This window comes from Xyrauchen texanus, chromosome 2 (assembly GCF_025860055.1).
Source record: "Xyrauchen texanus isolate HMW12.3.18 chromosome 2, RBS_HiC_50CHRs, whole genome shotgun sequence".
NCBI lineage: Eukaryota > Metazoa > Chordata > Actinopteri > Cypriniformes > Catostomidae > Xyrauchen > Xyrauchen texanus.
Window position 1 is genome coordinate 60,335,321 of NC_068277.1, and position 27,194 is coordinate 60,362,514.

The window sequence follows — 27,194 nt, forward strand, 5'->3', positions numbered from 1 at the left end:
CACCCACATCGGACTTAGCCAAATTCACTGCAGATATTGACACACCCACCTCAGTTTTAGCCACTCCCACTGCAGACAGACCGAAACATATACACACACACACACACATCCGATTCAGCCACACCCACTGCAATCATGGACAAACCCACATCTTAATTGCCCACACCTACTGCAGACATGGACACACCCACATATAACTTAACCACGCCCACTGCAGTCATGGATACACACTCAGTAGACTTGCTTCATTCCCTGCAGACATTGACTCACCCACATCCATGTTAACCACACCCACTTCAGACAGACAGACACACACATGGACACACCCATATCGGATTTAGCCACACTCACTGTAAACATGGACACACCCACATCTGACTTAACCACGCCCACTGCAGACATGGATACACACTCAGTGGACTTAGCTTCATTCCTTGCAGACATTGACACACCAACATCCATTTTAACCACACCCACTTCAGACAGAAAGACAAACACACACACACACACACACACACACACATGGACACACCCATATCGGATTTAGCTACACTCACTGCAGACATGGACACACCCACAACTTTCTCAAACCTACTGCAGACATGGATACACCCACATCTTATTCACACTAACTGCAGAATTGGACTTACCCACACCCACTGCAGACATGGACACACCCACATCAGACTTAAGCTAAGCACACACTACATGAATGATCACAGACTGTGTGTATCAACTATGTGACCATTTGTCCCTGACTGAATATAAGATCAAAAAATTAATTTACAAACTTATATTAGCAATGGGAGAATACACAAATAGCAATGGGAGAATTGTTTTTGTGATAACATATCTGTTATTGCACTGATTTGCACAGAAAATAAAAAAAGTGAGAGATGTTTCATTTTATTTTATAATTACGCTTTTTCCTCCTACTCTCCATTTGCACGCTCCCTCTGCTTACTGCCAGTCTCTCAGTCCTCAGAACGGTGTGCAATCCTGAGACTTGGCCAGATTTCAAGCAAATTTGAAATCGGTCATAGTCGGAGTGCGCACACTACACAAACAATTGCCGTACAATCTGAGATTTCAAGTCATAGACCAGTCACTGACTCAACATCAACATCAAAGGAGACAAGCCTGAATTTAGCCACACCCACTGCAAAAATGGACACACACACATCAGATTTAGCCACATGCACTGCAACCATGGACACACCCATATATAACTTGACCACACCCACTGGACACAGACAGAGACACCCACTGCAGCCATGGACACACCCACATATAACTTAACCACACCCACTGTAGGCATGGACACTCCCAGATCTGATATGCCCAGAACCATTACAGACAGAGAGACACCCACATCAGATTTAAGCACAGCAGACATGGATTTACTTACATATGACTTAACCACACTTACTGCAGACAGAGAGAGACACCCACATCAGATTTAGCCTCACCCACTGCAAACATGGACACACCCACATCAGATTTAGCCACATGCACTGCAACCATGGACACACCCATATATAACTTGACCACACCCACTGGACACAGACAGAGACACCCACTTCAGATTTAGCCAAACACACTGCATCCATGGACAAAACCACAAATAACTTAACCAGACCCACTTCAGGCATGGACACTCCCAGATCTGACTTGCCCAGAACCACTGCAGACAGAGAGACACCCACATCAGATTTAGGCACACCCACTGCAAACATGCACACACCCACATCAGATTTAGCCACACACTGCAGCCATGGACACACCCACATATAACTTAACCATACCCACTGCATGGACACTCCCAGATCTGACTTGCCCAGAACCACTGCAGACAGAGAGAGACACCCACATCATTTTTAGCCACACCCACATCAGATTTAGTCACACACATAGCAGACGTAGACACACATACATCTGACTTACCAACATCCACCCATTACCTGTGGCTACCCTCATATTGTTCAAGAACAAGTTAGAAAGAGAAAGATGCATTTATGTCACTCTAGCTTTTGTCCATTTACTTAACCTCTCAGAGTTCATGTGGGGTTTTGTTGCAGTATAGCCTCTCTCAGATGTTTTAGTGTTGTTGCCATATGTGTGAGGGAGAAAGGCACCGCAGTCAATATGTGTTTGTGAGTGGTGTATTAATGGACATTTTGAAACTGCTGGAGTGGATGGCGTGTCTGGGGACAATGTCAGCCTTTGTCATTCGTCTATCTTAAAGGCAGCTGATCACCATGGTTACCCAATGTTCTCTATCCAGAGGTGTGTGTATCAGAGAAATCAGACTGAATTACGACTTATTAGATTCAGAAAACAAGGAATAAATTAATTCTGACATGGCCTACTGTAGTTTTAATGAGTCAGAGTTGTTGTTGTTTTTTGTTGTTGTTGTTGTTTATTCCAGAACCTGGAAACGGCACATTAAAAACAAAACTCAAGGTGCGAACACACTACGAACACAGTTTGGCTACATTTTGAAGCCAAACTGCAGGTAAAAACATAACTTTAGAAAGGGGGCAGCATCATTCATTTATTTATATTTTAATTGACCCTATTTGATCGGCCATTTCATGGCCTCTCTAAAGCATCTGGGGGTGTTGCCACTGCTGCCAAAGTTTGTTTGTTGACATTTACTGGGTCTCATTCATGAAGCATGAACATAAAATTCATTTCTCTGTAAATGATTTACACATCAAGCCAGTGGCGTAACTTGGATCTTACTGTCCCCTGTGCAAAGCACCTGTGGGGCCCATGCCCCACTGATGAACATTTGCACTATTAAATTGGTGGGATATCAGAGTACATGCATGACTCCTTGAGTGTGTGAGACGTAATCCATGCGCCCTGTGCTGCCTAACAGACGGGTGATAAATCTCTTCAATCTGGAACTGCACACACACACACACACACACACACACACACACACACACACACACACACACACACACACACAAACATTTATATATTGTACTCTTTCAGTGTGTTTGACGGAGAGCAGAGATCTATTAATCACACACCCGCTCCATCACTGCTGTGTGTGTGTGTGTGTGTGTGTGTGTGTGTGTGTGTGTGTGTGTGTGTGTGTTTAATTCAAAAGAATGTTTCCTTCTGGCATTTATCTTTACTAAGGTTCTCTCTATAATATTTGTGATATATTTGGTACTATTTTGATGACTATATTAAGATGAACTAATTTCGTTATAATTATAACGTGCCTCTTATTTGACCCAGACAGTGCCAATTCCAAAACATGACTGCTGTTATTTACTTATTTATTTTCTTTGGAACACAAATATAGCATTTTTGAAGATTCTTAATACAGCTCCTTTCCAAATCATGACAGGTTATTGTGACCATCAGTGGCAGTTCTAGGGTCAGTGGATGTAAATAAATCAGATTTTCCATTTTTGGACCTTGGTGTGTTAGAGACTGTGAAGTTAAAGAACGCTGGCTAAAGAACAAAGCCCAACGTGCTTCCCTAGAATTCAGTCGCTTTGCCCTCTTAATATATGCTAAATTCTTGTAATCCGTCAACACTTAGAAGGGATGTTGAGCTCCTTCCAGCCAGTGCCGTCATTCCTCTAATTCAGAATTCATAGCCAGAAGTTCACAATTTCCTATATTGTAATTCTGCTCTGCAAATGAAAGTGCAGGTTGGGTGAAATCATTTTCTCTGGGGAGGTACTGCCCCAATGCCATATTCAGAATTGTCTACTTTGACAACAAAGGGTAATGTGGGGTCAGGGTGTTTTAGAATGGGAGTGCTTGTAAAGCACATTTTCAGGTTCTTGTAGGCTTGGGTGGCAGTTTCTGACCACCTTAACTTCTTGAGATGGCCCTTGATTTGTGGCACTGCAACAGAGCTGAAATTGCAGATAAAACGTTTGTAAAAATGTGTAAAGCCAAAGAAGCCTTGCAGCTCTTCAATGGAATTGAGTTAGGGCCAATTCTGTACTGCTTGTACATGGTTTCTCCTTGTGGGGTTAGAATGTACCCTGTCTTGGTGAAATTCACACTTCACTGCACTGGCAAACAACTGACTGTTGATAAGCTGCTGAAGTACCTGCTGTGCATGTTTGGTATGAGACTTGAGTGAATAGATTATGAATAGATCAGTATATCATCAATATATACACTCACCTAAAAGATTATTAGGAACACCATACTAATACTGTGTTTGACCCATTTCGCCTTCAGAACTGCCTTAATTCTACGTGGCATTGATTCAACAAGGTGCTGAAAGCATTCTTTAGAAATGTTGGCCCATATTGATAGGATATCATCTTGCAGTTGATGGAGATTTGTGGGATGCACATCCAGGGCAAGAAGCTCCCATTCCACCACATCCCAAAGATGCTCTATTGGGTTGAGATCTGGTGACTGTGGGGGCCATTTTAGTACAGTGAACTCATTGGCATGTTCAAGAAACCAATTTGAAATGATTCGAGCTTTGTGACATGGTGCATTATCCTGCTGGAAGTAGCCATCAGAGGATGGGTACATGGTGGCCATAAAGGGATGGACATGGTCAGAAACAATGCTCAGGTAGGCCGTGGCATTTAAACGATGCCCAATTGGCACTAAGGGCCCTAAAGTGTGCCAAGAAAACATCCCCCACACCATTACACCACCACCAGCCTGCACAGTGGTAACAAGGCATGATGGATCCATGTTCTCATTCTGTTTACGCCAAATTCTGACTCTACCATCTGAATGTCTCAACAGAAATCGAGACTCATCAGACCAGGCAACATTTTTCCATTCTTCAACTGTCCAATTTTGGTGAGCTCTTGCAAATTGTAGCCTCTTTTTCCTATTTGTAGTGGAGATGAGTGGTACCCGGTGGGGTCTTCTGCTGTTGTAGCCCATCCGCCTCAAGGTTGTGCGTGTTGTGGCTTCACAAATGCTTTGCTGCATACCTCGGTTGTAACGAGTGGTTATTTCAGGCAAAGTTGCTCTTCTATCAGATTGAATCAGTCTGCCCATTCTCCTCTGACCTCTAGCATCAACAAGGCATTTTTGCCCACAGGACTGCCGCATACTGGATGTTTTTCCCTTTTCACACCGTTCTTTGTAAACCCTAGAAATGGTTGTGCGTGAAAATTCCAGTAACTGAGCAGATTGTGAAATACTCAGACCGGCCCGTCTGGCACCAACAACCATGCCACGCTCAAAATTGCTTAAATCACCTTTCTTTCCCATTCTGACATTCAGTTTGGAGTTCAGGAGATTGTCTTGACCAGGACCACACCCCTAAATGCATTGAAGCAACTGCCATTTGATTGGTTGTTTAGATAATTGCATTAATGAGAAATTGAACAGGTGTTCCTAATAATCCTTTAGGTGAGTGTGTATATATATATATATATATATATATATATATATATATATATATATATATATATATATATAATATTTATTACCTATCTATTAATCATGTACTTGAAGATGCAGTTTAGGGTGAAGGGGAGTTGTCAAGCCCGAATGGCATTACCTGGTATTTGTAGTGCACCTACTGGTGGAAAACGCTGTCTACCATTCATCACCCTCGCAAATCCTGATCAGATTATAGACATTTCCGAGAACTAGTTTGGTGAAAACCTTTGCATCATGTGACTTATCAAGAGCTGCTTGGACTAGGGACCTTGGGTTTGGGAACTCGATGGCAATTGCATTAAGATGCCGGTAATCTACATGTATGTATGGTCTTAGGTCCCCGTCAGTCTTCTCGATAATAATTAACAAAAAAAAAACAAAAACAGCAGAGGCCGGAGAAGTAGATGAGTGAGTAAAAATGACTCTAAAGCCTCTGTAACACATTCTTCCATAGCCTGAGTGTCTGGGGCTGATAAGGGATAGACTTTACTTCTGGGAGAACAGTACCTGACAAGAGTTTAATGGAACAGTCAGTAATGGGTTAGGTGAGGGGTGGAGTACCTTTTCCTTGGACTTACTGAAGGCTCTTATTTAGAGTATTTAGAAGGTATGTTAATCTTGCATCCATCCACTGAATTAGTAATTCAAACAGAGTGGCAGGGTACAGATACATCATGTCATAAATATGACTGATGACAATGGAGTCCCCACTTCCGAATCTGCCCCTTACTCAAAGATATTTTTGGGTTGTGCTTGGAGGCCCAGGGGAAACCTAAAACAAGTGGATACTTGGGAGAGTGAGTGACCAGAAGTGGAGTGCTCTGATTTGTTGAGGAAAGGGGGCAGTGGAATGGCAGATTCTACTGGAGCCTAGATGTCTGCCATCTAGCACTGAAACACAAACAGGAGGCACACATGGAATGTTTGGTAGAGTAAGCTGTTGTACTTGATCTTAGTCAATTAAATTTGTAGCTGATCTAGAATAAATTAGTTCAGAATTTGTTATGGTTTTACTTCTTCATTGAATAGTGGAAGAACAGACAAATGTCTATTTTCTAGTGAGTTGTCAGACTGGGTACTCATCGCTATGGGTTTGTTGGGAGAATTAGGTGGATGAGGGATGCAAGGAAGTAACCAGATTTTCCGCAGTACAAGCACAAGCCCTGACACTGATCAAGTTGTTTCTCCTCAAAATATAGACAATCTCTTTCCACTTCAATTGGCTTGACTTGAGAGGTCACTTGGTGATCAAGGGATAGGTTGTGATTGTAAGTGGGTCTGCAAGTTCTATGAAGATCATCAATCTTAATTGAAAGTTGGATATATTGGACCATGTCAAGATTTTCATCTTGGCAGACAAGCTCAGACTATTATAAGGCACTATTTAGTCCATTATAATAGAAGACCTTTAGTGTTTCATCTTCCCACCCACTCTGAGCAGCAAGTGTGCAAAAAGTCTCAACCCTGCTTAAAGTTAAATAAGTGCTCTCCTGCCTCCTTTCCTCCTGCGGGATGGTCAAATAAAGCTTTAAAGCAAGACGTTAAAAGTTCCAGCGAGTAGTGGGCCTCGCAATTATTCTCCCAGACTGCTGTTGCCCACTCTAGCGCTTTGCTAGTCAATAGAGAAGTGGTAAACGACACTTTGGATTCATCAGTAGGGAAAGCTGATTTGATCAGAAGTACCATTGTTAGTGAGGATGGTAAGAGCGCAAGTGACCAATCTGCTAGTGGGATGGCAGGGGCTGCAGATGCTGGCTGTGAGGTTTGTTGGACAAATTTGATGACACATATTATAAGTCTTTGCAGAATGTGGTGGGCAAAGCACTCTGTAAATCAGAAAATGAAGGAGTTGGATCCATGTGCGGAGCACTTAATGAACAAACAGTTAATCCGGTCATAGAGACGTAATCTAAAAACAGAGCAAAAGATTAAAAATCCAGGCACCAGTCCAATTGAAGGGCAAACAAATCCAAACCAAGAGACAAGATAAAAAAGGCAAGCAGGCAAAATCAATAAAAAAAAAATACCACAGTCTAGAATAACAGGGAAAACGCAAAGAAATTGCTGTGTAGAAACAGTACTTGCACTGTTTTCTTGTGTGCTAAAGGCCTTGGATGTTTATTAGAGTTGGGTGAAAAACAGGGTTTTGGTGAATCATATCGGATCGCAATCAATGGTGTGTTGACACCTTTATTCTTTCTTTGTTCCTGAAAACTACTATGCAGTGTGAATCACATGCAGACTGATTAATGAACAAGCAACAGGTGTTTTGAATGAAGTCTCATGAGATCAGTAATCAGGTGATTATGCCCTCTTGTGGCAAATTCAAGTACTGCAGTGGATGTGACGGAGGATATTCGGGACTTATGCTGCCTTCACGTACTATCAGAATTATCCTAATTCCCACTTCTGAAGTCGGAATTACAAGCACGGGATGTTCAAGTGCTTTGTTGTCAGAAACATGGAGGACGCCAGGTTCGTTCATGCATATTTCTTGGGGAACTCTTATTTTGACACCCTTATACATGCTCAGCCAAGTGGCTGACAATGATAGAAATAATAGTATGTATTTGAACAAAATTTCAAGACATGCAAACTTCTTGCAAACATTTGCAGCGAATCACAAGCTCATTTACATGTAAAAATAATGAGTGTCAAATTTGCGAAGTTTGCCAGACCTCTAGATTCTTTCCATATTTTTGACCTGGTGCATTCTGTTACATGGCATTCAAGAATCAGTTGGCTTTGCTGTAAATATCGTTTTTCATTTTTTGTTGCATTTTTTTATTTTTAGAGCTTCAGTTAAAAGAATTATCAGGCAACAGGTAATAGCAACTTTTTTGTTTGTTTTTGTTTATCTCACAAAACTGTATGAATATCAAAAGACTGACTATCAAGATGTAATTTTTGTTACTCTCAAGGTGCTTAAGTGTAGTGTGTGTGTTTATAGACACATAGATTTACTTGAGCTCAGTGTATGACTCTATAAACTGAGGCCTTACTGTGGATTCTGCTGAGCAGGCGTTCCGAGTTGATTTACTTATAGCACTGGGATGTTCAACACACACACACACACACACACACACACGCACACACACACACACACACACACGCACACTCGCTCTCGCTGTGTGTTGAATGTAGAGGAGATATAGTGCTCAAGGGTGAGTGGGCTTCAGGAAGAGTGATGTGTTATGTGCTCAACAGCCCTCTAGGGCACACACACACTCATTAATATTCATGAGCTGTTTTCTTCAGAAGTGCTGAGATCCGGTCTTCCAGACTCAAGGTCTTCCGAGATGTGTCCCATATCAGCTGTGCTCTTTTCCCCTGGCTGTGTGCCCTCCGTAGGGACCCTACAGAGGGAGTCCAGTGGGATATCAAACACTGCTGCCCAGGCTGTGAAGATCTGAGAGCTTAAAACACACCATCCTAATAAATCATACTCATGGTCACAAACTGTAACATTGCATTAGAAAAACATGACAGATGGAAACACAACAGAGAGAATGGTGCATTCAGGTGAATTAGGTGACTATTTAAAATGTTGATATTTGTCAGTTAAATGGCAAAAAGTGGCCCAGTTTACCTGAATTCTGTCTATATCATTTGTGTGTGAAGTACTGTTTGTATTATTAGTAGAATAATATTCTGTGGTGCATTTAAAAATGTGCATAATAGGTTGATTTTTCATCACTTTTTCAAATATTGTTAGAGCTGATTATAAACAAAATTTTATAACGTGTTTCAAATGTCACTCATGAAAAGTTTAACATTACTTCTGTTTAAAAGTACTTAATATATACCAGATGGTAATACTTGGGGCTGTGTAAAAACGTAATTTAAATTATCCCAATATCGATTTGACAAACACAAAATCGATATTTTACTCTTTGCCAGGGGTGCTCGTTACATTGATCGTGATTGACCATGCAGTCATTAGCAAGACAAACACTGGTTAGAAAAACTGCACAAATAACGAGAATCTTAAAGATCACTTTTTGTTTCCTTTTTTCGAAGTTGTGGTAATTTACATAAAGTGGAAACATACAGTGCACTCAGAAAGTATTCAGACCACTTAATTTTTTTCCACATTTTAAGTTGCAGCCTTATGCTAAAATGCTTTAAATTATATATTTTTTCCACATCAATCTGTACTCAATACCCCACAATGACAATGCAAAAAACTGATTTTTGATAACTTTGCAAATGTATTAAAAAGAAAAAACTAAAGTATCACATTGAGATAAGTATTCAGACCCTTTGCTATGACTCTTGAAATTTAGCTCAGGTGCATCCCATTTCTCTGGATCATTTTTGAGACGTTTCTACACGTTGATTGGAGTCCACCTGTGGCAAATTCAATTGATTACTTATTATATTGATATAAAGTCTCACAGCTGAAAATGCATATCAGAGCAAAAACCAAGCCATGAAGTCAAAGGAACTTCCTGCAGAGATCAGAGAAAGGATTGTGTTGAGGCACAGATCTGGGGAAGGCTACAACAATTTTTTGGCTACATTGAAGGTCCCCAAGAGCACAGTGGCCTCCATAATTCTTAAATGGAAGAAGTTTGGAACCACCAGGACTCTTCCTAGAGCTGGTCACCCGGCCAAACTGAGTGATTGGGGGAGAATGGCCTTAGTCAGGGAGGTGACCAAGAACCTGATGGTCACTCTGACAGAGCTCCAGCGTTTCTCTGTGGAGAGAGGAGAACCTTCCAGAAGAACAACCATCTCTGCAGCACTCCAACAATCAGGCCTGTATGGTAGAGTGGCCAGATGGAAGCCACTCCTCAGAGAAGCACAGTGGTAGCAGCATTATGCTGTGGGGATGTTTTGCAGCAGCAGGAACTGGGAGACTAGTCAGGATCGAGGGAAAGATGAATGCAGCAATGTACAGAGACAACCTTCTCAGAGAAAACCTGCTCCAGCGCACTCTGGACCTCAGACTGGGGCGAAGGTTAATCTTCCAACAGGACAACGATCCTAAGCACACAGCCAAGATAACAAAGGAGTGGCTACGGGATAACTCTGTGAATGTCCTTGAGTGGCCCAGCCAGAGCCCAGACTTGAACCTGATTGAACATCTCTGGAGAGATCTGAAAATGTCTGTGCACCGATGCTCCCCATCCAACCTGATGGAGCTTGAGAGGTCCTGCAAAGAAGTATGGGAGAAACTGCCCAGAAATAGGTGTGCCAAGCTTGTAGCATCATACTCAAAAAGACTTGAGGCTGTAATTGGTGCCAAAGGTGCTTCAACAAAGTATTGAGCAAAGGCTGTGAATACTTGCTGTATGTAAATGTGATTTTTGTTTTGTTTTTATTTTTAGTACATTTGCAAAGATTTCAAACAAACTTCTTTCACGTTGTCATTATTGTTTGTAGAATTTTGAGGAAAATAATGAATTTAATAAATTTTGGATTAAGGCTGTAACATAACAAAATGTGGAAAAAGTGAAGCACTGTGAATACTTTCTAGATGGACTGTACTTTATCAAGTTGACTAACAGGCAATGTCTGTATCTGAAAGTTGAAAGGGTCCAATTCTACCTCCACCATATTGGGTCTTCTGTCTCTGGTGTTTTCACACCTGTGCACTCTGACTCCTGTAAGTTGCACAAAGCCAGCCATCCAGATAGTAGCTTGTGGTTTCAGTCAGCAATTGACCATATTTTGGCGCAATATGCATCCTACAGTCAGTGAATGGGCTATTGCTGCACCATCTTAGACTCCAAAAAATTACGAAATCAGTCCCAAAAAAAAATGTGAATCCTTTGAACATGTTCTGTTTTCTCTCTCTTTCTGTAGACAGCAGACCCTGTTCATGATCTGTTGTTGGATGTCATCACATGGGTGGGCATCTTGCTCTCCTTGGTGTGCCTGCTCGTCTGTATCTTCACCTTCTGTTTCTTCCGCGGCCTCCAGAGCGACAGGAACACCATCCACAAGAACCTCTGCATTTCGCTCTTCATCGCTGAAACCCTCTTCCTCACCGGCATCAACCGTGCAGACCAGCCTGTATGAGAGAAAATCACTTTTTTTCCCCTTACACCCTGAACACCATAAACACCCCACTCCCATGACCCTAGAAATGACTCGTTATACCCTTCATCTACCCCTACCCCTGAAAACCTACCCCTCATACCCTACCTTACAATCTTACAATGAAATGATGAAATGTTTTAACATTACACCAGGACCCATTAACACAACATAGACTGAAGTGGAACATGGACCATTTTGTTATCTAACAACCTTTTGAAACAAAAAGCAATTTGTGGTCACCAAAAAAAAAAGTTATCTTCATTGCAATTGAACCCGTATTTAATGTCTTGATTATATCTTATTTACCTTGCATGGTTTTGTTAGTGGTTTTCATAGACAAGGGCATATCACACAACCTGTCCAATTTAGGGTTAGTATCTACCAAATGTGGCTTGCTTCTACCAATGTACAGTTGACTTTGTGGCTAAATAATGCAAAGCTTGATTGACCAAACGACTATTCATTTAAAAAGTTGATAAGCCCATTTATTTTGTTATCTTAACTATGCACGATTATGTGGCTAGTTGCATTTTATACTTTACACTGAGCATTGTTCCCTGCTGTACACGATCCTGTCAAAACACACCTGCAACACACTACTGCCCTAAACATCCAGTAGCCAAGACCCTAAACCTGTCACTGCTGAAAAACTGTGGCTCAGATCAGTTCAGTACAGGCAAAATGGTCTTTCTTGTACAATAATGCATCAGTTTAGCAGCAATGAAGAGAGATGATGTTTTAAATGGCTGACTGCATGGTTTTCTTAGTTCAAGAGAGAGTGAAATAGCCTGAGTGAAATTGTGTGTGTGTGTCATAAAGGTTTAATGTGGGAGTATTCAGTGTTTGTGACTAATGCAGGAACATCATACATGACTGATCATTTTTAATCTCTATTCTGTAATATGTTTAAATAATCTGAGCAGGTGCAGGTGGTCATTGAACAGCATCCATCAATGTCCACATAACACACCACCTCAAGAGAAAGACTGTGTGTGTGTGTGTGTGTGTGTGTGCAGTCACATTTTTAAAGGTGAAGTGTTTAATTACTCCGACACTAGCTTTACAAAATTACACTGTAAAATGAACTAGATTGGTAAAGTTAATCAAGACAAACTGTGATGTTAACTTGACAAAGCCTGGCCTGAAAGTTTAAAATAGACAGACAGACAGAACGACCGACAGATCAAAGGCCTTGTAAGGGTTTGTTTGCATTTGAATTTTTGACAGTTGGAGCTTGAATAGTCTTGGCCTGTTTGAACATTCCGTCAATGTAACACCCTGTCTACAAGGCCACATATCGAGGCTGCCTACACCGGATGTGTTGAAGCGAACAATCTAAATTATTTATTTGGTCTTATTAGCAGGAGTGGTACCTGTGCGTGGATCCGTTTACTCTTCACGCAGGTATCCAGTGTAGACAGCATCATTGGTTATTATAGGAGTGATTTACTTTTGTCGCATCGTGCCATGCCGTCTGGTGTAGAGAGGGTGTCAGCCTAACACCCTGTCTACACCAGACACGAACGATAACTCGCTGCAACGCCTTGAGGCTGTCTACACTGGGCGCGTCAAAGCTAACGTTCTTACCCATTTATTTGTCTTGTTGTTAGGCGTAGCGCCTGTGTGTGCATCACAAAAAAGAACGGGTCATCCGTTTACTGTCGGGGACACATCCAGTGTCATTGATTATAATAGGAATGATTTGCTTTTGTTGCATCATTCTGCACCATCTGGTGTAGACTGGGTGTATGGTATTTTTCCCATTTCTAATCAAACACAGTGCAAAAACCTTAAGTCCGATCAGTTAGAAACGATATAGCACTATGAGTCAGAATAGTCTATTTGTCAAGCCAACATAATGACATTTTTAAACCACTTTCCCGAACGCTCCCCCCATTTGCAATGTGGTCGGAGAACTAGACAGACATGCCTCAAACTGACAGCATTGGTTGAGATAATGTTGTTATGTTGGACCCAAGAAGTCAAGGTTTGGCTGGTTAGCATGGTCTGGTTAAACCTTGCTGGTAGATGCCGCAACTCCACCCTCTGGAGACAAAAAAGCATCTTTGTCCATGATGTCATTCAAAGGCAAAACACAGTAACTACCACAACACTGAAACAGATCAAATGGATTCAAATGTATCGGTTATTACTGTTTTGAAAGCATCACAGTGTTTACACATTTTAGGGAAATCAACCTATGTGTAGCTTACTAATATTTGTGTCCACAAATATAGCTGGGATAGAGGAACGTTTTTTAACATAAAATAAATTACACACTTCACCGTTAAGAAAGGGTTATTTATGAGATGATGACTGTCACAGTTTTTATAAGTGATCTGTGTGTGTTTCAGATCGCCTGCGCTGTGTTTGCGGCACTCCTGCATTTCTTCTTCCTGTCTGCATTCACTTGGATGTTTCTGGAAGGCGTGCAGCTGTATATCATGCTGGTGGAGGTGTTTGAGAGCGAACACTCACGCCGCAGATACTTCTACCTGGCCGGATATGGCATTCCTGCACTCATAGTGGCCGTTTCTGCTGCAGTAGATTACCGAAGCTACGGAACTGACAGCGTGTAAGACACTCATGCATATACAGAACACAGCCCCACTGGGATCTACACAAGTGCTTGTGTTTGTGATTGAAGCAGGGTTCTGGTGTACTGTTGCGGAAATTAAAGTTTGAATAATTGAAGGAAATCTCATTTATCAGCCAGAAGACACAAGTCAACCTGCAGTATAATCATGTGTGTGTGTGTGTGTGTGTGTGTGTGTGTGCTCTCACAATTAAGTGTCTTGAGTGATATGTCTCTCTTCTATTTTCAGGTGCTGGTTGCGGTTGGACACTTATTTCATCTGGAGTTTTATAGGCCCTGCCACACTCATCATCATGGTAACAAGTTGTGATGAATGAAAAAACCCTAGACCTTAATATGCACACCCTTAACCCCAAACCTAATCCTATATCTTACACCATGAATGCTAAACCCTAAAACTTATATGGTTTGTCTTACATACATTGTATCCAAAACCCTACATCTAATACCATACAGCTTAAACCCTAGACAAACCCCACCCGAGTCCTACTTGTTTATACCCTACACTCTAAATCTACACCTTATAACTTACAACTTAAACCCTCACCTTAGACCTAAAACCCTAAACCCTACAGTGTATCCTATATCTTTCACCCTACAGGCTAAACCCTACAACTTAGATTGTACATCTTAAATACATTATACCCTAAAACCTATTGTCTTAACCCCACCCTGAACCCTGCATGTTATACCCTAGACCTTAAACCCTAAACACCACAGCTTATCTTAGATCTTACACCCTACACGCTAAACCCTACCACTTATACCCTGCACCCTAGACTCTACAGCATAAACCCTAGTCACTATACCTTATACCCTATTCTCTAAACTTCACCATGAAACCTACAATTTATACCCTACACACTAGACCCAATACATTCTGCTCTACATCCTAAACCATTACACTTTATACCCAACACAGTATACCCTAAATCCTAAACATAACACATTATGCACTAAACCCTACGCCTCATCCCATACATTTTGGAACCTTTATAGTCTACACCCTAAACCCCACACCATATCCTAGATCACTTACACTAAACACTACACATTACACTCTAAATCCTATACCCTAAACACCATATATACCTTGCAACTTTTCCCTAAATCCAACAGCTTATACCATTAAACCTATACCTTATACACCCTATAACATAATACGCTCTTCAACCAAAATCCAACATCTAACATCCTGTAGCCCAAAACCCTCAACCCTCTGGCTAACGATTGTAATCAGCATGTTTGATTCCTAAACCAGTCCTGTGCTCCTGTATCTCCCAGCTGAATGTGATCTTCCTGGGAATCGCTCTCTACAAGATGTTTCACCACACCGCTATCCTGAAGCCAGACTCTGGTTGCCTTGACAACATCAAGTAAGCCTAACAGTGATGGGTGTAGACTTCTTTGGGTTAAGTCTGTCAGTGTGATCTACCTGTTTGTTGAGCACAGGCAGATAGGGGGAATGTTTAGGCAACCTGTTTGGAAACAGTCATTATTGTTGCAATTAGGTTTGGTGCCGCTTGTAGCATAGAATTAAACTCCAGCTTTAAGGATAGTGTGTATATGTGTATGTGGCCCAACTGATCAGCTCAAATCGCTCATTTTTCATATTACTGTATTAGGTTGAGGTGAAAGTAAAACTGGCACAGGAATCCCACAGTGTATGCGTGTGTATTCTATGGGGAGGATGTTGTTACCTGACGATCTGTGTTGTTTCACAGGAAAGAGCAGCAGACATTCTGCACAAATTAACTTCTGCATGCACATGAATATTCATCACACGCCAGCCACTCAGGAAAGCAGAGGCTAAAATAGCTATAAATATGCAAATACATGACTGTCCATTTAGTGTGCAGGACAGTGAGCTGATGTGTGTGTCTGGGTTCATATGTGCATACGTGTGCTTATTTGTGTTTGAGAGAGATTCATGATAAGACCTTTTGCCAGGGATTGATGAGTCAGAATCATATATTGCAGAGAGCTATGAAATAAGTTAGATTCGAAGTATATAAAGATATATTAAAATACATTCTAATATATACTGTAAGATGATAGAGGATGTAGTAAGACTGATTTGATTACATCATTTGCAGTGTCTATGAGTGTGGATGCTCAGTGTTGAGCTCTTCTGCTGTGATTCCTTTTATTGATAACAGTGAATCCGACTCCTAAACACAAGTTGTTGTCGTTGTTGTTTTTAATAAACAAGTCAAAAGAAAAAAAATCACACTGCTTTGTGGCATTTACCAAAGCATCTATGATTGCTTAACAACCCCAGAGCTCATGGTAGGTCTGTCCCCAATGGTTGTCTATTTATTTTGTAGATGTATGTTAAATAAAATTAATGTGATGTTTACTTCCGAACTCAACTGCTGCACTCTGATTATGCACTATGAAGGATATTCTTGAAATAGGGACTGATCTAAACCGAAGCACTGCATTCTCAACAACAGTGTAGTGATGTGTTTGATTAATTCAAAAGCGAGGGTCTTATAACACTCAGACTTCTCCCCCTCCACGAGGTCTCAGACGAAATTGGATCAGTCTTGTAATCAGATGATCTATTCATGCTAATAATCAGATGATTATAGTCTGTTGTTCATAGTTTTCATACTTTGTTTTCATACTCAGCTGTATTTGTTTGAAATTAGACATGCATACAATCCCAATAAAGTGGATCTAGACAAGTGGAACTGGAGAGGAGGAGGGTTTCAGAGAAAACACTCTGCTGTGAAACCAGCTTATCTGCGAAAGTGAACAATATTTGACAAAGAGGGAGTACACAATTTGATTAGCTACCTGATTACATTAAGCTTACATTATCAGCTTACACCATTCAAGACGATTGGCTAAACGTATCACATTTGAGCAAACCGATTGGCTAACGAATAATCTAACAGCTTGCACTATGTAGGGTTTCATACCTGAGCTTCCTTCATTTTAAACAGTATTGTAAAATCACTATCAACTCAAAACAATATATGCGGCATACCAACCTAGATATAAATGTGGGTCTGTTTTTCAAATTAAGCTTTTATTCCCATAAAACTTGTGTGAGTATGTCTTTCTTTGTATGTGTGTTTGCGTGAACATCGACTTTTCCACTGTTCACCATGATATGATTTATGACAGTGCTCTCTAAGAAATAAAAACAAAAAGATTTAAAAGTGTGTGTGTGTGTGTGTATGTGTACGTCAGTGATATGTAAAGCTATTTGTAATGCGAGTTATTAACCTCAAACCATCTAGAGGTCACAACCTCATTGCTTCAGTCTTGCCATGCCCCAAATCCAGATATAGGTATATCGGTCCCTTCATTTGTCTCTGTGTATATGGTGACTATGGCTTTGGTAAGTCATTTGTTTGGTTTGTGTTCAAAAGGTAGGGTTCTCGCTATCAAGTTGAACCTGAAGTTTAGTAACAGTTGTATAGTTGCTGTTGCTTTTTTTAATTTTATTTCATTTGTTTAACTGTCATTGTTATTACTTTTAAGGCTTTTTGTAATCTGCACATTTCAAATGATTTTCTTTTCTCTTTCTCTGTGTTTCTTGTTCATGTTTCTGTTGTTGTATTTGTCCAGCTATCGCTATTATGATGGTTGTGTCATAGTGGAGTGGCACTGGTAAGATCAAATGGTTTATAAACGAATATGCAATTTTTCCCTCCAAAGGCCACCATCACCAGTCCTCTCTTTTCCTTCTGTGTTTGTGTGTGTGTGTGTATGTATGTGTGTGTGTGTGTGTGTGTTGGGAGGGGTGTCTTCCTTTGAGAGGGGTTGAATGGGTGCTTGTGTCTTCAGTTCCAGCGTTTTACGTTAGGGTCATGGTTAACGGCATGACGAGACAATTCAATCCTTTGTTTTACTTCCACTTGCCTTGTAGGAACACTCAAAGTGTTTCTACAAGGTTCTGTAAAGAGAAAAACTCAGCACCTTGAGGAAATTATTCATGTCATATCATTACCGTCCAGAAGACTTCCTGCTTCCAAATAGCTCAATTAAGGATTCCATTGGCATGCAGATTCGCACTTGGAGACAGAATCAGACAACATGAAAAATTACTGCTAATTCACTCAAAACGTTTAAAAGCAGTCAGAGGCATCTTTTATCTTAATTCAGGTGAATTTTTCATGTTTAACCCCAGTGATCTGCAACAGGGTACCAGAGGAAGGAGACATATTCGTCTTGTGTTTGTAAAACTCCCAGCAGGACGTTTTTAATGCAATAAATCGCCACTATTAAATTAAATTAAACTTCAAATGCACCCTGGGTTTTTTAGTGCGAGTGGTTGTGTGAGAGAGAAGGTATGACTGAGTTTACTGATTATCTGCATATCTTTCGGAAATTAGAAAGTAAAAGTGAATTAGCTGTGGTTTAGCGATATCTCAAAGACAGTCTCTGGAGACGAGATCTTTACTCCAGCATTTGTGCGAGAGACATTGAGATATCAGTCCCTTAAGCAAAGAGTGAACAAATGGAGGGATAACACTAGCAAAGTGTATTAGATATAAGTGCGTGGTAATGAAGAGCTCTCAGTGGTCTGAATAGAGTGGGCCCCTACACATTTGTATTTATAAAGGTCTGGGGATTCAAAATCATCTTAAGCAATAATGTATTGTTACAATCCCAAGGGAGACGGGCATAATTAATACAATTGTAAAACTATATCTAAACCTCACACCTTATTCGGTTTAGGCTAAAGTAGACCAAAGACACAGGGTGATGTGAGTTGGATGAAGCCCAGAAAGGACCTCTACCATGGGAAGGAAATGACTTCAAAATTTGTTTGAATACTCTTTCAAGTGTTTATCACTTGTGGTAAGGCCGATGCCATTATGCGTTGCAACATCCAACAATTGATCTCTTGACAATACATTAAAAAATTATCAGAGTGGGATTTTAAAGAACTCGTCTATTTCAGAAGTCATTATTAGTTAAACTTACCTCAATTAACGATTCCACACTAAAAAAAGTCACTAATTTAGAAACAAATCCTTACCTTTACAGCTGCACACAGGAAATACTGCCCCATAGATTATAACTTCCCCAACCATTTCTAATACACAAAAAGTAGACCCTAATCTTCGAGTATACAGCGGTATTGTACTTATGCACAATCTCCCATAAGCAGAAGAGAACAACCAATTATATTGGTGATTCCTCCAAACTTCGGGCGTGTTCCCGAGGCAATGCTCTAACCACTGATTCTGCTCAAAAACAACAATCTAAAACAAAAAACTTGACACGCTCAATGAAAGACACAAGCTGCCAAGGGATCGCGACAAACAAAAGGAGCAGACGAGCATAATTAATAAAATAGGAACACTTTATTTAAACCTCATACAATACAGAAAAGCTGTCATAAATGGAATGATTCAGTTCAGGCTAAAGTAGACCACAGACACAGGGTGATGTGAGTTTGATGGAGCCCAGAATGGATCAAGCACCTCTACCATTGGAAGGAAACCACTTAAGTAGAATGGAAACCCTGCACAACGGGGTTCCCAATCACCCATCAGCCAGCCAATCATCTGCAAAAAGACACACAGACGCACTCACAGAAGGGACAAAGAAACACAAACACGTATTGGCCAATAGGGTCTTCACAGTATTTTGAAAAATGGATATTTCTGGTCCTGGATGCCCATAGAGGGTAACTATTAGCCTTAGTTTACATGTCAGGGATTATATCATCTAGGGTAAAAACATTTTTGTCTTTAATATTTTTATGTTAGGGCTGTCAATTTAACACAATTTAACAATTTAGGTGAATTAATTGTATGAACAAATTAACACAATTAGGGGGCCTGGGTAGCTCAGTGGTAAAGTCTCGCCTCAATCTGGGTGGCGGAGGACAAATCTCAGATGCCAGGCAGGCAGATGAGCTACCCAGGCAGGGGGCCTGGGTAGCTCAGTGGTAAAGATGCTGGCTACAACCCCTGGAGTTCGCTAGTTCGCTAGTCCTGACTCCAGCCAGGTCTCCTAAGCAAACAAATTGGCCTGGTTGCTAGGGAGGGAAGAGTCACATGTGGTAACCTCCTCGTGATCGCTATAATGTGGTTCGCTCTCAGTGGGGCGCATGGTTAGTTGTCCGTGAATGCCGCAGTGGATGGCGGGAAGCCTCCACACATGCTGCATCTCCGCGGTAATGCGCTCAACAAGCCACATGATTAGATGCGCAGGTTAATGGTCTCAGACGCAGAGGCAGCTGAGATTTGTCCTCCACCACCCAGATTGAGGCGAGTCACTACGCCACCACGAGGACTTAGAGCACAGTGGGAATTGGGCATTCCAAATTGGGAGATTTGCTCCCTGACCTATATAAAAAATTCTGTAATAAGGAATTTTCAGAACAAGCTTAAAGTACAATTTTCATATTTTTTCAAGTCTTTATCTTAGAAAAAGAGAAAGCTGGTGAAGCTGTTCACAAATGGCATGTTCTTGCATTCAAAACAGTTTGACGGAGCGCAACAGAATGAAACTACGCAGTCAAAGACTTGACAGTGTCTTGAATAATCGTGATCGGAGATCACTAAATGCTTGTAGTCACATCGTAAAATATCATCAGTAGAACTCACGGCTATATTTAATAGTGAAAGTAAGAGCATTTCCACACGCACAATGTGATGAGAACTTACAGGATTGGGACTAAACAGCTGTGTGGCCTTAAGAAGCCACTTGTCAGTGAGGCTAATCAGAAAAAAACAACTTCAGTTTGCTAGAGAGCATAAAGATTGGACTGTGGAGCAATGGAAATAGGTCATGTGGTCTGATGAGTCCAGATTTACTAGATGTACTTTATTTTATCCCAAAGATATGGGTGTGTCAGGATAAGAAGGGAAGCGCATGAAGTGATGTACCAGTAATGCATAGTGCCCACTACACAAGCCTCTGGAGGCAGTGTTACATTCTGGGATTGATTCAGTTGGCCAGGTCGAAGCTCAGCAACGTTATGCTGCAATAAAGCTGATTGCCTGAATAAACTGAATGACTAGGCTATCCCATCAATGGATTTTTTCTTCCCTGATGGCACGGGCATTTTCCAGGACAACAATGCCAAGATTCATCAGGCTAAAATTGTGAAAGAGTGGTTCAGGGAGCATGAGGAATCAACAACTACAGAGTCCTGACCTTAACCCCAATGAAAGTCTTTGGGATGTGCTGGGGAAGACTTTACAGAGTGGTTCGACTCTCCCGTCATCAATACAAGATCTTGGCCAAAAATGAATCCAACTCTGGACAGAAATAAATGTTTTGACGTTGCATAAGGTTTTCGAAACTATGTCACTACGAATGCACGCTGTAATCAAAGCTAAAGGCGGTCCAACAAAATATTAAGGGTATGCAACTTTTTTTTTGGGCCAGGCAGTATTATCATTATGTATTTTCTCTGAAATGCACTCAAAATAAATAATAGTAATTATTTATAATATAATAAATAAAATATAATTAATAATAATACACAAATCTCAGTTGCTTCCGCGTCTAAGACTGTCAATCCATGCATCTTATCACGTGTTTTGTTGAGCATGTTACCATGGAGACATAGCGTGTGTTGAGGCTCACGCTACTCTCCTCAGCATCCATGCACAACTTACCACGCACCCAACCGAGAGCGAGAACCACATTATAGCGACCATGAGGAGGTTAACCCAACGTGACTCTACCCACTCACCCGGGCCAATTGGTTGCTTAAGAAGCCTGACTGGAGTCACTCAGCACGATTTGAACTTACAAACTCCAATTGTGGTAGTCAGTGACTTTACTTGCTGAGCTACCCAGGCCCCCTATACACATTAGCTTTAACGAAAACCTTTAAAGAATGTCTTCATAATGCATTGGATATTTACTAGCCTGTATGCTTAAAAGAGAGTGTTACTGAAATTAATCTTAAAATGTTTTAATTTTTTGGGAATTTTTCACTTCTTCAGATTTTCCCTTCTTCGCTGCTGCACAAATACCCCATCCGTCACACCCCCAAGTGTTTATGGGCCAATCAACCCGATTAAATGCCCCTGTCATTAAGATGGATGCTGCAAAATTATGTTTAATAGTCTCCACTTTAATTCCATCAATCATTTATTTTTGCTGTGCACCTGTTGTGGTTATTAGACCCCAACTTGGTGTGTGTGTGTGTGTGGTAATTACGCCTGGCACCTGTGCATCTCTGTAATTGCCCCTTGTGTGTCTATGAGCGATGTGATATGGTGGTGTTTTGTGTTGAGTGTGTAAGTGTTAAATCTTGTTTGTGACTTGCATCATCAGAAAATATGTTTTCGACTATTGCTTTCTAATGCCACCTAGAATGAGCTTCTAGTCCAATCAGAGACTAAGATATTTAATGAATATACTTTGCATGCCCTTGCTTTAATTTAAAACACTTAATATTCTAATCAAAATATTCACTGAAGTGAGGATTGATTGAAATTGATGGCAGATTTACTGTATTATACTGTAGAACCCAGTAGTCCTAACCGTATCATGGAGTACAATAAAACCAAAACCAAATATATCGGAAACTATCGACATTTTTGCAGATAACCGAAAGTTGCAAAAAGGAACTATTGGCACCCTTTAATTGTTAAAATCAATAAACCGGTCTACATCTAACTGATACATCGAAGCTAAGGTTCATTTTAATTTCATGTGAGTGAGTTCTGCTCTGAAATGTCTGTTTATTTATACTAATATTTTTTTGCTTTTCCTTTTATTCCATTAAATTCTTCAGTTATGAGGATTATGATCCAGAGATCAAGTAAGCATATAGTATATCCAGCATCTCTCCATCTTTCCCATCTGTCTCTCCAACTCATATTTCTCTCATTCCTTGACTTCATAATCAGTATATAAGCCCACTTCACTCGCTTCTTGTTTTTACGTTCTCATTCACAGTGCAATACGGAGTGCTGTCAATCATTCTGACAGCCTCTGTGCCCCTCTGTCTTTACCTCTCTCATTTTTTCATTCTCCACTCATAACCTTCTGGGCACCCTTACATTTTCCCCTCTTTATTGTGTAAGCTGTCCTGAGGTGTCTCAAAGCGGAGGTCCTGAAATACATGTTATTCAGGACAAGGCCATTTTAGCATTAAATACCATTTGAAGATGTCATCCTCTCAGTGTGATGGGCTGTTTCTGGGAACAAAATATTTGTAATAAAATGCTGAGGGAAGTATCACTGTTTCTATTGCTCATACTTTGGATAAGGAATTTGAACAAACTCTAACCCTTAGTATTAAGCTTTGAAGCTTTTCAGATTTGACTGATACCTCAGATTACACAAATTAAAATGTTTTTCACCTGGTGGATGATAAAAGAAATATCCCCTTGATTTACAATGAATGAGGGACCCAGCTATACACTGAGCCAAAACACATGATTACATCGGTGTGCCACTAAAACAGTGCCGACTCATGGAGGCATGGACTCTACAAGACACCCCTGAAGGTGTCCTGTGGTATCTGGCACCAAGACATAAGTAGAAGATCCTTCAAGTCCTGTAAGTTGCGAAGTGGAGCCGGCATGGATCGGACTTGTTTAAGCACATCACATAGATGCTTAATCGGATTGAGATTTGGGAAATTTGGAGGCCTGGACAACACCTTGAACTCTACATCATGTTCCTCAAACCATTCCCAAACAATGTGTTCAGTGTGGCAGGGCGCATTATCCTGCAGAATGAGGCCAATGCCATCAGGGAATACCATTGCCATGAAGGGGTGTACCTGGTCTGCAACAATATTTAGGTAGGTGGCACATGTCAAGTTGACATCCACATGAATGGCTGGACCCAGGGTTTCCCAGCAGAATATTGCCCAGAGCATCACACTCCAGCTTGTCGTCTTCCCACAGTGCATCCTGTCGCCATCACTTTTCCCAGGTAAACGGCACTCACGTGTACGACCGAACAAGTGCTACAAAAGAAAACGAGACTTATGGGACCAGGCGACCTTCTTCCACTGCTCCAAGGTCCAGTTCCGATGCTATCGTGCCCATTGTAGACCTTCATTGTGGACAGAGGACATCATGGCACTCTGACCGCTCTGTGGCTACATACCAGCAGGATGTGATGCACTGTGTGTTGTGACACATTCCTCCCATAACTACCATTAGATTTTTCTGTAACTTGTGCCACAGTAGACCTTCTTTCGCATCGATGAGCCTTCAGTGCCCAACACCCTGTCGCCGGTTTGTGGTTTGTCCCTTCTCGGACCACTGTCGGTAGGTACTCACAACTGCTGTCCAAGAGCACCCCACAAACCTTGCCATTTCAGACATGCTCTGACCCAGTCAGAGATGAGGCCAACATCCCTTGTCAAAGTTGCTCAGGTCTTTACTCCTGCCCATTTCTCCTGCATTCAACACTATGCGAACTGAGTGTTTGCTTACCATCTAATCTACTGAGACATGACATGTGGCCTTGTTAGGAGAGGATCAACATTATTCAATTCACATGTGAGTGGTCATTTTGTTTTGGCTCATCGGTGTATCTAGAGACCAGAATATTATAGAGGCTTTGGGTAACCACTCACAACACCCTAGCAACCTCATAACATTGTGCTAAAAACCATTTAGGACACTTTAGAATCACACAAAAATGCATAAAACACCACTGGAACTGCATGGCAATGTGCCAGTAACCACTCAGAACACCTTACTAATCGCAAAGCAAAACCCAAGCCACCACCCAAAACATTCATTGTGCTAGCATTGTGGGAGCGAGTTTTAAACAGATAAGCATCACCTCCACAATAAGTTTCATGCAAGCTGTCAAATTACATAAAGACACGATTGTTAATGAAAAAGTAACAAAAAATGTAGTTGGCTCTATGAAAGATACATATACACAATTTATCTTGTAGCCTAAGCTAAAGTCAATAATCTGTGTCCCTTGACTATGATTTGGTTAGAATTGAATAGAAAACTATGTGAGTGGTGCTCAGTGGCATGGCAGAATTTTGAACCGCCCACTGAGTCGTAACTGAGTGCCACTGGTGTGCATACATTCAGAGACAACAATGATTTTGAATTATAGAAGGCTAATGGAGAGCATTTTCATAACGCTGAATTTTTGGTGGAGGAAAGCAGCATTCTAGTGTGGATGAGAGTCATAAACATAGCAAAATCAATGTGTTTTATTGTGTGTGATGAGGAGGAGGGCGGGGCAGGGCTGTGACTACACATGCCCGGCCCCCAATCGGGCTAATCAGCTGAGGAGAGGGATAAATGCAGCTGGATGCAGCAGTTCGGAGAGAGAGAGAGAGAGAGAGAGAGCCACATGCAGCTGTCGTGTTCATTTATGTTCTTGTCTTTTTGTTTAAGTTTTCAGTAAATATTACTTTGATGCAAACCAGTTCCCACCTCCTACTTGCGCATCCTTTATACTTTTACAGTGTGTAAGTGGCCTTAAGGCCCCGTTCAGGGGTAAAAAGAAGTTCTAAATAGCCGAGCAACAGTATACTGTTTGCGAACCTTCAGACACCTGCCACACTGCTGTGGGAGGTGTTTAGAGGAGCATTTAAATATGAGGACGCAACATGTAAAACCTCAACTAATGCAACATTAAAATGTGTTATCAATGACTTATTCTATGAGTAGAATTTACATGAGGTCACTCAATGATGATTTAAATTAATATGCAGTTGAAAATGTTTAATTTCTCTTTTTTTGGATTCTGAATTCACGACGCTAACATGCTATATGTGGCCATAATATGCGCCAATAACACACTGTTATTGTAATTTGTGGAGGTGAGGGCATGGTTGTGTGCCTGTCTGGGGAGAGAGAGAAAGCATTAAGGACATCCACCTGAGATGAATTGAGACTAATTGCATTTCTATGCTCACAGTGAGAGTCGGGGGAGATAAAAGATGGCCAGTCCATAGAAAGAGGGAGAGAGATACAGACCAGAGACTTTGTGTGTGTTCTAGAGAGTGTTTTTGTTTGAGTGCTGAAAAGCTCCTCTGTTGTTGTAAAGCTGAAAAGCGATTGAACAAGTATTAAAAGTTCACTCACGTGAACTGTGAAACCGGCTCCCACTTCCTACTTAACCGTCAATGAACTTTGTTACACTGGTTCCAAAACCCAGGAAGGATGAATGCACGCTCCTATGGAGTCATCTTCGCTGCTGGAGGAAGTCTTACGATCCCCGGCAGCATCCACCAGGCTCAACACCAGGCCCTCATGGATCTGCGGGCAGAGGCCTTTCTGGAGCTCTTCGAGCGCATGGTCCAAGCTCTGGAATGGCCGTGGGCACAATGGGCAGTCGGCCTCTTACCGCTGCTGACCGGGGAGGCCCAACTCGTGGCCCAACATCTTCCGGTTGTCAACCTCCTTAGGTAGCCCGAGCTGAAGAAAGCCATCCTGCAGTGGGTCAGCCTCAGTCCAGAGGAGCACCATTGGTGGTTCCGATCCCTGGCACTGAGCGAAGATGGCCACACGTTTGCCTTCGCTCAACAGCTCTGTAATGCCTGCCGGCGGTGTGTGCTGGCTGAGGAGCCCAGTGATGTCGGCATGTCATCAGTCTCGTGGTGCTGGAGCAATTAAACTCCCGACTATCCACCTGAGATGAATTGTGACTAATTACCATTCAATTTTCACAGTGAGAGTTGGGGGAGATAGAAGAAGGCAAGTCCACAGAAAGAGAGGGAGAGAGATACAGACCAGAGACTTTGTGTGTGTTCTTGAGACTGTTTATATTTGAGTGCTGAAAAGCCCCTCTGTTATTGAAAAGTGATTGAACAAGTATTAAAAGTTGACTCGCATGGACTGTGAAACCGGCTCCCTCTGCCTCCTTACCATCATTCAACGAACTTTGTTACAGACACTGATACTACTGCAAAGATAGGTTTATACGAGAATACAGACAAAAGAATGGTTATGCAGGTATACAGTATCTTACTTTGGACAGATGTGTGAATGGTTTTCGCTGCAGACGGCACATGAGTGAATGGGCGCTTGAGAGTATATGAGCAGATTTATTCCTAGACTAATTAAAAATAAACATCTCATGACATGTTCTAGGAAAATGTCTGTAAGCGAACGATCTTATTGATGTAGGTACATTTGCACACTAATAACTCTGCACACCGGTGTGTTCATGTATGAATGAAAAACTTATAGTAGGTGGAGCTTCAGGTCACACCTACCAA

General features: G+C 41.4%; 1 protein-coding gene across 12 annotated transcripts in view; it reads left to right on the forward strand.

The window, feature by feature from the left end:
- LOC127656331 (adhesion G protein-coupled receptor L3-like) overlaps positions 1-27,194 on the forward strand; it is a 338,006-nt gene that overhangs the window by 291,708 nt on the left and 19,104 nt on the right. For all 12 annotated transcript variants that reach the window (XM_052144613.1, XM_052144656.1, XM_052144639.1 and 9 more), the window contains 4 exons: positions 11,212-11,421; positions 13,803-14,023; positions 14,274-14,340; positions 15,329-15,420. In XM_052144613.1, the coding sequence (XP_052000573.1) occupies positions 11,212-11,421; positions 13,803-14,023; positions 14,274-14,340; positions 15,329-15,420 (590 nt within the window). The remainder of the gene's footprint in view (positions 1-11,211; positions 11,422-13,802; positions 14,024-14,273; positions 14,341-15,328; positions 15,421-27,194) is intronic.